General features: G+C 35.2%; 1 protein-coding gene and 1 long non-coding RNA gene across 4 annotated transcripts; one reads left to right on the forward strand and one right to left on the reverse strand.

Annotated features, from left to right (window-relative positions):
* Positions 1-5298: 5298 nt before the first annotated feature.
* Positions 5299-6935, reverse strand: LOC135791809 (uncharacterized). Of its 3 annotated transcripts, none has more exons than XR_010548131.1 (7): positions 6735-6935; positions 6289-6340; positions 6124-6175; positions 5959-6010; positions 5794-5845; positions 5629-5680; positions 5299-5550 (listed from the first exon to the last, which is right to left on the reverse strand). It is a non-coding gene; the product is annotated as an uncharacterized lncRNA (long non-coding RNA). The 3 variants fall into 3 exon arrangements; XR_010548132.1 differs by having other exon boundaries at positions 5629-5686; XR_010548133.1 differs by having other exon boundaries at positions 5629-5729.
* Positions 6936-8043: 1108 nt separating this feature from the next.
* On the forward strand, positions 8044-15410 carry LOC135792483 (potassium channel subfamily K member 18-like). Its single transcript, XM_065303133.1, has 6 exons — positions 8044-8628; positions 10025-10322; positions 13612-13780; positions 14108-14295; positions 14770-14990; positions 15147-15410. Exons 1-6 carry the CDS (start codon positions 8485-8487, stop codon positions 15315-15317), a joined length of 1191 nt encoding a protein of 396 aa, XP_065159205.1. The 5' UTR covers positions 8044-8484; the 3' UTR covers positions 15318-15410.
* The last annotated feature ends 725 nt before the right edge of the window (positions 15411-16135 follow it).

Consider the following 16135-nt stretch of genomic DNA (forward strand, 5'->3'; position numbering starts at 1 on the left):
GATAGTTAACGACAATTGACGTCTACAATATTTTGCAACCGATGAGTTACGCGTGAAATTATTAAAAAACTGGTATGTTTATCGGTGCATTAGTGGTCCGACGGCTATTGGATTATTTCGATGATGACCATTCGTCTAAGAAATAGGTATCCTATTAATTAATCCGTGTAAGTGTAATTAACGTCCGTCCACGACAAGATTTCACGCGAATATTGTTTGTCATTCAAGTTCGTTATACGACGGAGCAGACTTAATAAGTGTGAAATATAATGCAAGTTCTTACACACGTGTTTTTTCTGTTTCGGTACTTTTTGTGATTGTTCGATGCACTAGTAAGTTTATAAGCATTATTACATCATAATTACATTTTTGTCTTAAATCCTAAATCATAATGTCTCAAAACTGACGCGCGCCGTCGGATACATTTTCGTTCTCGCTGCAGAATGTGATATTTGCTTCGATTTAATTGCCCGTATTTTTCCTTGCACTCATTTTCTTTAGGTTTCATAATTAATCAGCCGCGTTGACGTGTTTTAGTAAATTAACAGTCAATTATTGAAACTAATATATTTGTAAAAGTAAATAGTCTTTTACAAATTCATTTATACGCATGTGTATGAGATGCTGTCAACCGGCACATTTTGCTGTGTTTGTGGTGATCTGAAAAGCGCGTCGCAAAGGAAATTTCAATATCCCAATAAAATTCATATTAGTGTTTTTATATATCTATCACTTTTAATGTTTTGATATCCAAGGTGAAACAAGTATCAATTTTCTTTTTGTATCACTCTATCAATTAGTTTTCCTTGCCCTTGAATGGAAGACTGACTAAATTTGTTGTTTCCGGGTGTGTTCTTTCTGGAACGATGAATTTTCTTTATAAATGTGGTGATATTTATATTATAATTTTGTTGTTTCCGAGTGTTTTCCTTCTTGAACTAGATACTTTCTTAGGAAAATTTTGTTTTTGTAACACCTTGTATATTTATTTTCTTCAAAAACCATCAACGCGGTCTTACTGTAAGTTCGGAATAATTTTCTTTGATGCGAAATTTAATTTTGTATCTCCCTGTATCAAAATTTATTGCTAGAAATTCCGTAACGGGGGTTATATTGACAGTTGTGGGTATACACGCTTGTACCTACTCGTAGCGCTGGGAATTGTAGTTTTTTTATTATAACACGCGAACACGGCCTTTCTGTAAATTCGGAATAATTTTGTTAGATGCGGAATTAAATTCTGTATCTCCCTGTATCGAAATTTATTGCGAGAAAATTCCGTAACGCGAGTTATATTGATAGTTGTGTGTAAACGCATTTGTACTCCTGCGCTAGGAATTGTAGTTTTTTTTATTATAACACGTGAATGCGGTCTTACTGTAAGAACGGAATGATTTTCTTAGATGCGGAATTTAATTCAGTATCTCCCTGTATCGAAATGTGATGCTAGCAAATTCCGTAACGCGAGTTATATTGATAGTTGTGTGTATACACGCTTGTACTCGTAGCGCTGGGAATTGTAGTTTTTTTTATTATAACACGCGAACACGATCTTACTGTAAATTCGGAATAATTTTTGTAGATGCGGAATTTAATTCTGTATCTCCCTATATCGAAATTTATCGCGAGAAAATTCCATAACGCGAGTTTTATTGATAGTTGTGTGTATACGCCTTTGTACTCGTTGCGCTAGGAATTATAGTTTTTTTATTATAACACGCGAACGCGGTTTTACTGTAAGTTCGGAATAATTTTCTTAGATGCGGAATTTAATTTTGTATCTCCCTGTATCAAAAGGTATTGCTAGAAAGTTTCGTAACGCGAGTTATATTGATAGGTGTGGGTACACACACTTGTACTCGTTGCGCTAGGAATTGTAGTTTTTTTATTATAACACGCGAACGCGGTCTTACTGTCAGTTCGGAATAATTTTCATAGATGCAGAATTTAATTCTGTATCTCCCGTATCAAAACTTTTTGCTAGAAAATTCCGTAACGCGAGTTATATGGATAGTTGTGTATATACGCACTTGTACTCGTTGCGCAGTACCGGCGTTAGGGCATGGCGCGGCTGGGCGACGCCCAGGGCGCTGGTAGTGCTCAAACCGGCACTGGCTACGTTTTTGATCCTCTGGCGACTTTCCGGGCTGGTCGCTGGTTGTTTTACATGATTTAAAAATTCTGCTCTTTGCTTTATTTTTGTAATATCCAACCCATCACTTTTCCTTTATATCCAAAGAAAATACAATTTGTGAAATGTTCTATTTTTATGTTTTCTTACTTACTTACTAATTCCTGACTCGTGTTCAGGGTACCGTACGAAGGTAGCGGTAGAAGTGACTCGATTCGGGGCACCGTACAAGCGAAGCGGTAGAAGTGAGTCGTATTGATAAAATATAAATTATTTTTGGACGTTTTATCCCAAGAAATTTAATTATTTAATACTTTTATCTGACAGAGAATTTTCCAAAGTTTCATAATCTCCAATCCGTTGCTCGCTAACGTTTTTAGTTTAAATGATATTCGTTACCAAAAATACTCAAAAAAACATGACGCAGCACCTCCCTTTGCCCATTTAAGTGAATATTTAATTTAAGCGCGATATTATGAACACCAATTACTTAATTATCTAAGGTACACAGTAAACTTTTACTAAGACAATAAGTTATTTATTTGTAATAGTAAATTAAATTCCTCTTTTTGTCAATCTTATTACATCCCAAAGTCAATATATTCTTTTCTTAAGCCGAGAAATATTGAAAGTAAAAGTAGATTCCGTGTATATGTGCTATTTCAATATTGAGAATTTTAGTTTCGTCTTCTCAACTACGTGTTTATTTACTACATTTGTGTATGAACAACTTTTTTTGTTCGACTGACGCGTGTTTGCGCTGTGTACCTGCCTTGCTACGCGTCGTGTACACGGCAGTCGTTTCACCGCGTGGTCCGCAAACGTGTCTCTCTAATCGCCATGCGTTTTGAGGTTTTAATTGTATTAATAGTTGTGTATTCTTTCGGCCATCGTCAAAATATTCGCAATAGGAATGTGTGCCTGTTTTGTTTAATGATTTATGGCGGTTAGAGTCTTCTTAAGTGAGAAATAAGTGTCCGTTAATCCCTGCGCGAGTTTTCAATAGATAGAATATATTACAGGATAGAAAATCTCCTCATCAATGCACAGGTTGGTGGATAATTAAAATTTATCGCGGAAAGTTAAGGGGGTTTAACTTAAATTGATTATTTAATTTGACGGATATTAATTTTGTTGATTACAAACACGTCGTGGCATTTTTATCAGAATTCTTCTTAGTTGCGTTTCCGAAAATAACATGCTTCATTTAATTATTACAAGCACGGTTTTCAAATTATCTGAGGATGATTAAAATGACAATATTCATGTGGTCGACCACGCTTACTTTGTCGTCGGCCGTCGGTTCGGTCATGTTTTCGATAATCACGTAAACGGTGATCACGATTGCATCATTAAATTAATAATTTCTTGTTGAAATAAAACAAAACTTTGCCCCTCAATTTTTTAAGCCTCCTGAATTTCAGGGGGCCCACTTTGCTTTCGAGTGAGCGGCGTTTGTAGTGTTGAGAGTTTTTTGTTTGCATTTAAATTAAATTTAAATTTTCCTTTTGTAACATCCTGTATATTTGTTTCCAATCACCTAGAAAATTGGCTATTTACTAATTTCATTATTCCGGCAGAACTTTATGAAGTAGTACTTGCTGGCATGTGCGCGGCTATGCAGGTCGTAAATCCTGCTTCAATATGGCGGCACGTATTCTGTTAACTTGTAAAATATAAACTTGTATTCTATTGCTAATAAATAAATAGTAAGATATATTGACTTCTTTGATTTGTGTACACCTTCTATCATTTCAGGAACAGGTCTCTAAGAGAGTTCCCTCTCTCAGGGGATGATCCCCACTATAAAAATTGTTAAGGTATCCTGGGTGATTTGTGTGCTCCTTCTTTCATTTCAGCTACAGGCCAGAACTTGTAAGAATATTTTTTAGTGTCACCTCTCTTGAGGCGACTTAAAACTTAGAAATATTTGAACAAGACCTTATAAGGATTGTCCTTATAAGGAGTTCCCTCTCTCTGGGGGTGATCCCCCACCATAAAAATTGTTGATATGCCTAAGAATCCTGGGGATGAAGCGCAGAGATATCGTAGCTGTAGGTTGGGCCGGGAGCAATGGACGGATCGAAGCAGTGGGCACGCGCCAAAAAATTTAAAAATCTGATCCGCTCCTGTTGCTCATTCTTCTATCTCCTCCCTCTTTTCTCCACTCTCTGTTCTCTTTTCTACTCTTCTCTACTATTCCTTCTTCTACTTCTCCTATTTCTCCACTTACTTTCTTACTTCTCTTATTGCCTTCACTTGAATTTCAATTTCTCTTATATTTCGTTGCAATTCATGTATGCAACCCAAATTACACCTGATATTTTTATGTTTGAGAAAAATGCCTCCTATGCCTGAGATTCGATCCGTGTCTGCCAGCATGCCAGCAGGTGCACGTCTCCACTCGACCACCGAGTGTTTTTATCATTTATATTTGATTCTTTTATTTATGCTTTTACTTTAATCAACTTTTTAGAAACAATATCACAAGCCTTAGCTATGTTGCACACGTTCCACGCACTGTACTAAGTTCAACTTGACTTAATACTAATCCTGAAAACGACCAACAGAACACTAGGGACACATGTAAACAGGAATGTAAAATTAAATCTTTATTGACTGATTCATTTTCAATTATTATAAAGCAGTAACATGGTGTAAGATTTAAAAAGTTAAATAAAAATTAATTCTATTTGATGTTACTTACTCCTTTGTTCTTATATCAATAAAGGACTAAGGCGCACAAACACGTTTCCGCAAATTGTATGTATAATTAATGATACACACTTCTTTTCTATTCCACGCAGATATTCACGTCAAACACGTAAATTTAACTTCATTTAACTCCAGTAAGTATTCATAGTCACCGGAACATATCCGACGGACACCACGCGCGATCCGCATAGAATTATTCAAATCATTCGTTGTCCGCTGCAGTGGGCTGTTACTACTAAATGTCCCTGATCGTCAATCGATTTAAGTAATGTTACAAAATATCAAGAATAGCGAGAAAATGTCACCACGCTCGATTAATGAACAAAACACGTGCGCACTCGCAACAGCGCTCAACCGACTAAGCCGAACTAAGCAAGACAGATTGATAATCGACCCGCAGATGGAAAGGCATTTTACTATATGCATACGACAGAAATGCGACAACAAATCTGTTGCAAGTTATTAAATAAAGTTATTATTACATAAAAGTGACGTACGCACGGCAACTCAGGGCACAAAAAAACAACCACAAAAATTAAGTATGAATTTAAACCAAATCGATGGAAGCGTCATCTGACAGTAGGGGAACAAAACAAAATAGATAGCTGACACTAGCGCAATCTGGGTGTGACGGAACAAAACATTAGAGATAGCCGGCATCATCAAGCTTTGAAACTTAGAAATCACAGAAATCTGCATCACGTCTGCAAATATTTAACATTTGATTCACTTTAGATTAACGAAAATTATTTACGAAAATTAAAAACAAATTCAATACTTACAATCTGATGAAAAAATCGTTGTCCTAGGACATTTAGGTCGCCCGCTAGACGACTAAAACTACCAAAAATCAGTACTTTGAAGCACAAAAATTATCTTTTTGCTGGTTTCCCGAGTGCGAATCACACAAATTAATTATGAAAATGATAAACAAATTCAATACTTACAATCTAATAAAATAATCGTTGTCCTAGGACATTCCGTTCGCCCGCTAGACACCTAAAACAACCGAAAATAAGCATATCGAAGCACAAAAATGACATTTTCACAGGTTTCCTGTGTGCTAATCACACAAATTATTTATGAAAATGATAAACAAATTCAATACTTACAATCTGACGAAAGAATCGTTGTCCTAGGACATTTCGTTCGCCCGCTAGACACCTAAAACAACCGAAAATTAGCATATCGAAACACAAAAATGACATTTTCACAGGTTTTCTTTGTGCTAATCACACAAATTATTTATGAAAATGCTAAACATATTCAAAACTTACAATCGGACGAAAGAATCGTTGTCCTAGGACATTCCGTTCGCCCGCCAGACACCTAAAACAGAAGAAAATTAGCATATCGAAGCACAAAAATGACATTTTCACAGGTTTCCTGTGTGCTAATCACACAAATTATTTATGAAAATGATAAATAAATTCAATACTTACAATCTGACGAAAGAATCGTTGTGCTAGGACATTCCGTTCGCCCGCTAGACACCTAAAACAACCGAAAATTAGTACATCGAAGCACAAAAATTATCTTTTTGCAGGTTTTCGGTGTGCTAATCATACAAATTATAAATGTAAATGATATACAAATTCAATATTTACAATCAGATAAAAAAAAATCGTTGTCCTAGGACATTTAGTTCGCCCGTTTGACACCTAAAGCTAAAGCTAAAGGTTTCCCATGTGCTAATCATACAAATTATAATCATATCAAAAATAATGATAAAAATATTTAATATTTACAATGTGATGCAGGAATGATTCTCCTAAAATGTCAGCCTTAGGTGTAAAACTTTTAAAAGCAAAAAGCAGTCCTCAAAAACACGGAAATTTTCGAATAAATTTAATAAGACACTAAGATTTGTCAATTAAGTAGTACTTACAGTGGCTTTTTCAAAGACAATTTCCACCGCCACCTCAATCTTGAAACCTTCTTGATATTCTTTTCCAGTCTTTGCTGAAGTCCAAATAATGCCACCATACTTCAACCAGTAATAAACAGACAGATGTTACTGTCTTTAACGTTATACAAACGAGAGAGTTCCTGGTAAACAGAAAAACAGAATTAGCTACTTTGCCTAAAATGTTGTTGTTTCTGCATTTGAACTTTCCTATTTTAAATCTTCGAAATTCACTTGTCTACTATTGGAAACTGTAAGGTTATAAGTGCCGTGCCGCACGCTAAGCCATGTCGCGCTGCGCTGACATGAGCAGCCATATGTTGATGCTGCACTGTAGGCAAATGCGCAGGCGTGAAGAGTGGTAATTTAAACCTGGACTTTACCCAAATCTAAGCACGAATAACAACACATATGAGAGAAGAATATAAACTATTAGAATAATAATCAAATTGATTTTTTTTAAACTAAGATAATAGTAACATGCAACAAATATAATAAATAGGGAATAAAATAGCGATTTTTGACAGTAATTTCAAGGCTTAATGGGTGAACTTAATGGGTGGCGCAAGATGTAAATATTTACAGAAAAAACTATTCGTAGCAATCATTTTGTGACCACAAAGAGTCTAAAACTACCCCTTTACAAGTAAATACAATGTTTCCTATACGTAATTTCCAGAATTGAGAATATAAAGTTATAGTTTGATAACAAGCTGAGAGATGCCGCTTAAATTTACTTTTGTAATTAAAAGACAGTACTACAAGCGTTTACAAAGTAACTTTGAACGTTTTACTTTACTTAATGCTGTGTACACAAAGAAAGAAATATTACTGACTATTTATGAAAGAGTATGGATACATTTAAAAAAATGTATTTGAAACATTATATAATAAACGTTCATAAAATAAGTCCTGAATTAATGAGAATACTAAATTATTTTGCAGAAAAGAATCAAATGACTTTTACCCTTTATTTGTTTGTTGTTTAAATTTATTATGCACTTACATTCTGTAATAAAATTATCTTCTAAACAATTTAAAAAACTTTAAGAATTCAAAGAGAAAAAATTGAAACCATAATAAAAGTGGCAAATTGCTAAAAATGAAACAAGTGTACCCTTCCATACAGGAACAAAAAAAGTCGTAAAGTGTGTCCACCGGGTAAAGCATATCACCGCAACGTGTATATCTATAGATATCTAACCGTCCCGCAACATCTGAACCAACGATAGCGCAAGTTACACCCGCATAAAAGCGCGCACGCTTTTTCGACACAAGCTAGTAGAGCGTCGCGGTGCCGAGCGTCTGGACGCCGCGTCGGCGGTCCGCTCAGTGTGCTATTTACACAAGCATCGCCTACGCGGCGCTCTTCGCAAGGTTTCGACGTGTAAGAGAGACTCAAAAGCGACAACATGTAAACAAAATTGTTCCAATTTCGGGCTAATCTAAACAAATTCCCAGCAGTTATGCGTACTTGAGCCATTTTAATATAAAAAATATTAACTTAATGCTGTCAAGTGCAAGTGTTGTCGATGTTTGCCACGAGCGCATAAAATTGCAATTATGTTTGAAGGGGAAGCTGTAAAACGCGAAGACTGTAATTTATCTGCTCGCCACGCTGACGGCGATTAATTGATGCCGCAAAACAACCTCTTCCACAAAACGCGGCTTCCAGTAAAGTGATCAATTTCTATACATTAGTGCGATAGTGAACTATAGCAACGTGTTCGAGATGGAGACAACAGTTTATTTGACACCGACCGACGATTTTCCGCATCGGTTGAAGAATTGGTGGCAACATTTAAAACTGAAGGCGGCATTACAACATGTGTCGCTTTTCATAGCACTAATGACCTACACAGTGTGTGGTGGATTAGTGAGTATTATATCCTAACATTTTTCGTATCAAATAAGCCTATTTGATATTTTCGGCCAGGGGGAGGTTTGATGATCCCGAAAGGAAATTAAGGTCTTTATTACCGACTTACATTAGCTGATGATAAAAGCTTTGGAACATGTTTTTGCATAATTTATTCAACACATATTAACTACAGTGTTATATTACAATAGTATATTACAATGAGAAAGAAAATGGCAAATCCTATAACGAAAAACAAATGACCACTGAGATTGTATAGAAAAGTAATAACTTAAGGTAATACTCTTTCAGGCGACTTTAAATCCAACCCTCGAGTTTTTATTGCCCATTTTTTCTAATGGTTAAGTTTCAACTTGAGTGTTCCGTTTTCTTTTTATTTCCTGAAGAATATATTTAAGTGAGAGATAACTTTTAAAATATGTTCAAGACTCAATAGTTCGATTTAGCATTTAGGAAACAAAAGAAATGATACAATTTAATTTAATTCTAAATTAAACTAAAATTAATCATTGCTTTTTAATTGTTCTATTCTATCTGAAAATGTCAAGGACGAGTAAAAATTTAGCCCTCAACAAAAAATATTGCAAGCATTTTATTTCTTTGTAATACATTTGGGTATTATCCGATTTTGGTTCATGTATAAAATCTACATAAATGTGAGATATCACTCGAATGCATTTTTACATTTGCCGCGCCAGATTTAGACAATGATTGACCGTTTTCCATTAGCTCTTGTAGAACTTTTGCATTCCATCAAAATAAGACTTAAAGACTGGAAATCCATTATCTTAACGTTTCCGAAATTTACGATCATGAAATGTTCTAATACTGTTCATATATTATAATATTTTTATTTACTTTGATTATTATCAAACTCCAATTATTAATTAAATAAAAATTAGTTTTCTCCATTAGCCTATTTAAATATATACTTTTGTTCGGCGAAATATGCAAATAAAGCCGACTGTTGTTTTTTATTCTCAGTAAAGGCAATAAAGAGTCGCCCCTGTTATTTTATGTGCAGTTATAATAGGCTCCTAAATAATTATAGCAATTCATTCCACTTATGTTTTGCGATAAAACATATACCTACATTTGGCAAAAATCGATGAAGTATGTAACTCGGCGCGTGTTCAAATCACATATATTTAAGGCGTGATATAGTGGAATATGTTTGCAATTAGGATTAAATAGGAAGTAGATTTAAGCGTTGTACAGCTCTTGCGTGCTTTTGTCGATACTACAAGCTATTATGTTATTATGCGGAAAATTTTAGCAACTTGCATACAAGAGAACAAGATTTATTTTATTTTTAGAAAAAAAAAGCAGGCTTATCGTAAATGAAAAGCACGGAAGCTAATTTTAATCTTTTTTTGTACGTTTCATCTTTCAGGTGTTCAGGAAATTGGAGTATCCAGCTGAAGTCGAACGCCTGACAATGCTAAACGAGACAGTCCATACACAAAGGGCGCGTTTTGTTCAATGGATTAAAAACAATTCTGCAATGCAGCAATTTGACAATTCCGAAATTCAAGAAATGGAATTAGAATCAGCTTTGAACAAGTATGAAAATGTTTTGCAGAATGCTGTTAAACGCGGATTAACCAACTATAGAGACTCCATGGAACAATTAGAGAGGTGGACAATACTCAAATCAGTTTTCTTTTCGTCCACTGTCATTACTACAATAGGCAAGTATAATTTGTAACTAAATGGAATCAGTAATGTTGTTGCTCATTAAAGTAGATAGAATTTTGGTAACTTTTGCAGCAAATTTAATCCGTAAAGCATATTTTAATATAAAATTAAATCCCTGGAGTGATGACGCAGTCAGAGTATAAATAGTTCGGACTTTATAAATATGTCGACATAATCTTACGCAGTCATAAATAATTATCGGCGTCATAGTTTGAAATAAATTCCACATTTATATAAATATTTTTAGATATTTAATATTCCCATTTAACAAGTCTAAACGTATTTACACACACGCAGTGAATACTATAATTAATTAAAACGGTATTGTATTTTAGTTAACATCGCATAAATCACTTTGCATAGTCGAGAGTAATTCCAGAATTCCAGAGCGTTGAAATGTTTCATAACTGCGGTGTGCATGATGAGAGGTTTTAATATGCAAGCTCTTAGAATAATACCAGCCCACAGTTTCCTTTAATGTTGGCTTGTGTAATTAACAAAACTACATCTTTGCAGGAATATTACACGCGTTTTCTAAGATAAAAATATGAGAAAGTTTTTACACTGAAGCTAAAAATTTTAAAAATCAGTGTTGATCAAAAATTGAAGATTTATTATTTTTAGTATTTGCTATGTGTTGGTTTCTATTATGGCCTGAAATTAACGTATGTTTATTACATGCTAATATTTGTTATGATAATATAGCGGAGATTGTCAGAACCGTTTTGTGTTGCTTGTACCACCTGGAAATTCTCAAGTCACCCCAATTGTACTTACCTACATCCAAAGTTAACATGCTTCAATATCCGCATTCTATTCTTAGCATATGTCTAGGGTGGCACACGTTTACTCAAACCATTTGTTACAATTTTTTGTGTGTGTGTTATCTGCGTAACTATCTCAAACCCACCGTTTTGCTACTTCTGTCTGAATGGGCAAACACGCGCATATATTTCGGCAGACGGGAAGTGCGGTAAAAAGACTAATCGATATACGTGTTAGGTTTTATTCTGATAGCGTTAAATGGGTTTAGTCACGGCCCCTAATTAGAAAGCAAGAGTGATAAACTGTATCACCAAAGACAGCATGGTTTGCCATTAAATTCATATCCCGTTGATATGGCGCACCTAGCGCATTTAAAGCATGATAATAATACTAGAATAAATTAATTAAATACTTAATGGTGTTCATTACTGTACATTTCAAGAGCTTGTAGCCATTATTATTTTGGCAGATGAAGTCATTTGCACGATGGGCCCGAACACCGCGCTGTTAAATTTAATTGAAGGTATATGTTAGTAAAAGGGTTAATATAATTTTAAATTATGCAATATATTCACTGAAAATTTAACTTATTCTTGACCTTGCGCTATATAAATTTCCACTTTATCTCAGAATAACTTTAGAAACTCGGTTTGAATAAATCTTTGGAAACTGCTAAAAGTTTGATCATTGTAATCAAACTGTAATCACATTTTCTACTTAGAGAAGAACTCGTGTATATTTTTATCTATTTCTAGAAATTGCAACAAAATTAAAGTCAAACATATTTTACATAAATCCAACAACACAGATTTGCTTTTTCACGAAAATTGCAATTGCGTTTTGAAGAACTTGCATCGCACGATGTGGTATACTTAGATTTTCCGCCTGCCAAACGGAAGTAGAAACGACGGGGGCACTCCAATTTCTTTTTCGATTCTTTTGTCTGTCTGCAAAAACACATTGGCGCATTCTCAAATATTGCGTGGTGCGAAAGCTTCTGTTTGCCTCTATATACTTCTTTATTCCTATTCGTGTTCACTCATCAGATTCTCTTTAACTTTAATAAATATGCAAGCCTCGAATGCGTTTCTGCATGGAAAGCGCAGAAACGCAACGCGATCATTTGATACGAAATTTATCGAGTATGCGCTTACTGCCAACATTTTACACTTTATTTTCACGAAACACGAAGGCATAGAAGCCACCCACTTACAGCGAGTAGAAAAACTTGTGTTAGTAAGTTGCATTTTTCATTAATTTTTTTTATATTTCATGAAACAACTAAGTGTTTATTTTATATATCACGCGTAAACGAAGTTGTGTGACTGCGTTATTAAAATAATAAAAGTGTTACTCGGCGGAAAAATCTAGGTTAATGGTTTTACTCACGATAAACGTAATTTAGAATTGCTTATGCGGAAGCTAATAAAATTAACTGCTCATACTGCAGTTGTTTTAATTCTCCTCCTCCATATTAATCGCCATTTGAATCATGAATACGCATTGTGTTTGTTATACATTGATATCACGAAGTACCTACTAATGAAATTGCCACTCTATTAAATATTAAAAGCGGGGTTGTTTTACAAAAGATACATTTTGTGTTGTATTGTGTTCAGTTTATATTTTCACGTGATGATAAACAAATTGCCCTGTGAGATAGAGTGTCAAAATAAAATATCGTGTTAAAAGGCAAGGAAGTCATTTCGACAGGAAAAACTAAAAAAATAGGCGGGTATTTTCGGGCGAAAATATGATGGTGGCAGTGTCACCGCTTGTATCTACGCCTGTAGGGATTTGCTATAACGAGCGACAGATATTTTATTTATCGCACTACGCGTTAGAAGCAGGGAGTTTTTATATTAACGAACCACATTTTCTCATATTGTTGTATTTTCTAGTTCGTGAGCGCAAATAATTTATCCCTAATATATTCTTCATAGACGTCAGTATATGAACTCGTTATTACTGAACTAAAGTATATATAAATCACGCCATAAATAATAATGAAAAATAAAATGTTGCCACAGGAAATTTTTATTAAATTCAACTGATTTGAACGCCGTTTATTAAATCGTTTGCCTTTTTATGTTTTCAAATTTCGTGAATATGAATAATTCATTAGGAGTGCCAATATTTCAGGCTTTTTCCTTGTTAATTCAACGCGAAAATATGCTGTGATTGTACTTTTGATCGTAAATCTAACCGAAAGCGTTCTGACATGCAAATGTGCTAAAATATAATTAACAAACCACTTAAATCGAATGACAACGTTCATTGATCATCACGCATGCAAATATTTGCTTATCCATTTTTTTTTTGTTCTCTGAACACGCATATCGTACACTCTCCATCTCGGTCTGTTTTATTAATTCCACGAACCCTTTAAAAACATATCAAATAACACAATGATGCTATTTATAAAACAGATAATGCATTTATATTCCGATTAATGTTTGCCAATTTAATTTATTTGTATAATTGCATTTTAAAAAGCATAATGCATCGTTGTTACAGGCTATGGTGACATAGTTCCGGTAACAATAAAAGGGCGTGCGTTCTGCATCGTCTACGCTCTGATTGGCATACCCTTAACCCTCACGGTGATAGCGGATTTCGGTCGGTTATTCGCCACAACTGTATCGACGCTTATGGATCACCTGCCGCCGCCCCCGAAGTTTTGCAGGTTTTGTATGATTTATCGAGCGTACTTTTTCTCAAAAACCTTAACCCCAATGACCTTGTTCGGCAAGACAAACTTTGAAAGCTACAAAGAATTACGCCTGTCTGCTGACGGTAACTGTTTCCCTTGCTAGAAAGTGAGTGGGCCTTTCGTGGCGTAACGGTTTAATAAAATTTCGTATTGCCCCTTCGTACCAAGGTTACGAGTAAAGTTACTCGTGCATTATTAAGTCGAAAGCAGCGTGAGCTGACGCATTCGAGAAGTCATCTAATGCTAACGCCGGCGAAAAAATTACGTTCTGTTGAAATTTACTGAATTTTCTATGTGCAGGGGCAAGAATGCTTCGGGCGCACGAAGGACTTCATTATATGCCCTGTCGGCAGTCGGTTTTCTGTTCGTTTATTTGGCTCTCGGCGCCGGATTATTCGTCATCTGGGAGGACGGCTGGACTTTCTTCGATGGTTTCTACTTCTGTTTCGTCACAATGACCACCATTGGATTTGGCGATCTAGTCCCGGGTAAATAAAATCGTTTTTTCAGTATGTTGAAATTTATTTTGGTAGTATTCAACGAATTAGAATTGATGGTGTTTTATCGCTTTACGGTTGACCCGAAATTGAAATAGATTTACAAACAACACAAACTCGTATAGCTGTAAGGTGAAACTAATGACCATAAAACAAAATAAAGTTTGGGATAAATGTAAGTTTCCGCATGGAGTGCATTTGCTTTATCGAGTTGTGTGTGTGTGTTTATGCGTGCGTCCGCTTTTCGTTTCCGATCGTTTTCGTCCACTTGGGGACGCAGTCTGCTTGATTAATTTTCACGCGTCGAGTTTCAGTTTCAGCTTGCAGAAACGCATTAAAAAGAAAAATGGCGATTGTATAAACACGCATTCGTATTTTGGTCTTTTGGAATGAGAAAACAGTATATGTGACTAATTTATCGTGAATACAAGTTTGTTATGTATAAGTTTTTGTGTGTTTTAATAGAAAAACCCACTTACATGCTGTTCGCCACCATGTATATCCTTATCGGATTAGCGCTGACAACGACTATCATCGAGCTCGTGCGGCGTCAGTACGCGCAATCCTGGCGGCAATTGCAGGCGTTATCAGGACCGTTGGCGGACAATCTGCGAAAGCTGGCCGAAAATCGCCCCGGATTAGATGTCTCCGCTTTCCAGCAAGACTTGCGGAAAGTTTTGACCGTTGTACGTATTTGATATAAAAACACACGAGGTGTGTTACAAATAACACCGATTCAAACTTTTCTAATAAAACTGTTGTCGAAAGTTTATTTATTCGAAACAAACTGTATAATAATGAGACAGTTTGTTTTTATTTCCTAAATTATCGTTATGCATTAGGTCACCATGCCGAGGAAGTTTAACGCATCACAAAAAAGTAAGACGGGTAAATTGCAACCGAATGGCGACTGGGAAGAAGCGATGGAAGCCGTTATAAGAGATATAACCGAAGGAAATCAGCGACAGAAACCGCCGATAGTACAAATTGTTATTTACGAAAGTTCTGTATAAGATAAAATTTGCATTCCTGTTTCATAAATAAATGTATATCTATATCTAGATATATCGCTTTGAAAAATAAAACAATAAATAAGCCAAGTTTAACGTGGTGTGTATTCTTCTATATTTGAAAATATATCGGTATTGCCTCCACATGCAAATCAAATATTCTCCTACTGTTCTCCCAGCAGATATGTTTGGTGTTTTGCTTTTGTGTATCCAGTTCGCATATAAATTTGACAAATAGTAGGAGCAAACGTTGATGTTTTATTTTAATACAGCTAGCGGAAAAAAATCAATGGCGGCACTTTAAAAATGCGTATCACGGAGGAACAAAAAAATGAAGGCAATTTCGACATTGCCATTTTTGCGCCCCATTGGTAGTAGCTTAGTTCAAATATAGAAAGCAAAGAATATAGATGGTAGATATTAAATGTCTCAAACGTGCAGCGCGCGCAGTTTGCTCTAAAATTTATTGCGTGATGAAATTTCAGCTTCAAGGAACGCAAATATTCAATCATTATATTTCCCTCGGGTTTAAGATAGATAGGTACTTTAAAACACGAAAAAGGTTTAGATCTCGGGAGCAGTAATAATGTTAAATTAAAATGTGGACCGAAAAACGAGAAACGTTGAGAACCGAGCACTACTGGATGATTCAGGCATGACTGAGCGCGCCCTTTTATATCAGTGTACTACCAGCAAAAAGTGGTGGGGGTAATGAGAAACAGTGAGCCGCAGAAGTGCCTGCTGCGGAGATCAGTATATTATAAAATTTATTTATATTTACAACTAATTAATTAGAAAATCAGCAAACACAACACCAAATA

This window comes from Atheta coriaria, unplaced genomic scaffold (genome assembly GCF_025399875.1).
Source record: "Atheta coriaria isolate IRGN ID8LTWV9N9 unplaced genomic scaffold, Caltech_Dcor_3.1 hic_scaffold_5_pilon, whole genome shotgun sequence".
NCBI classification, from domain to species: Eukaryota; Metazoa; Arthropoda; class Insecta; order Coleoptera; family Staphylinidae; genus Dalotia; species Dalotia coriaria.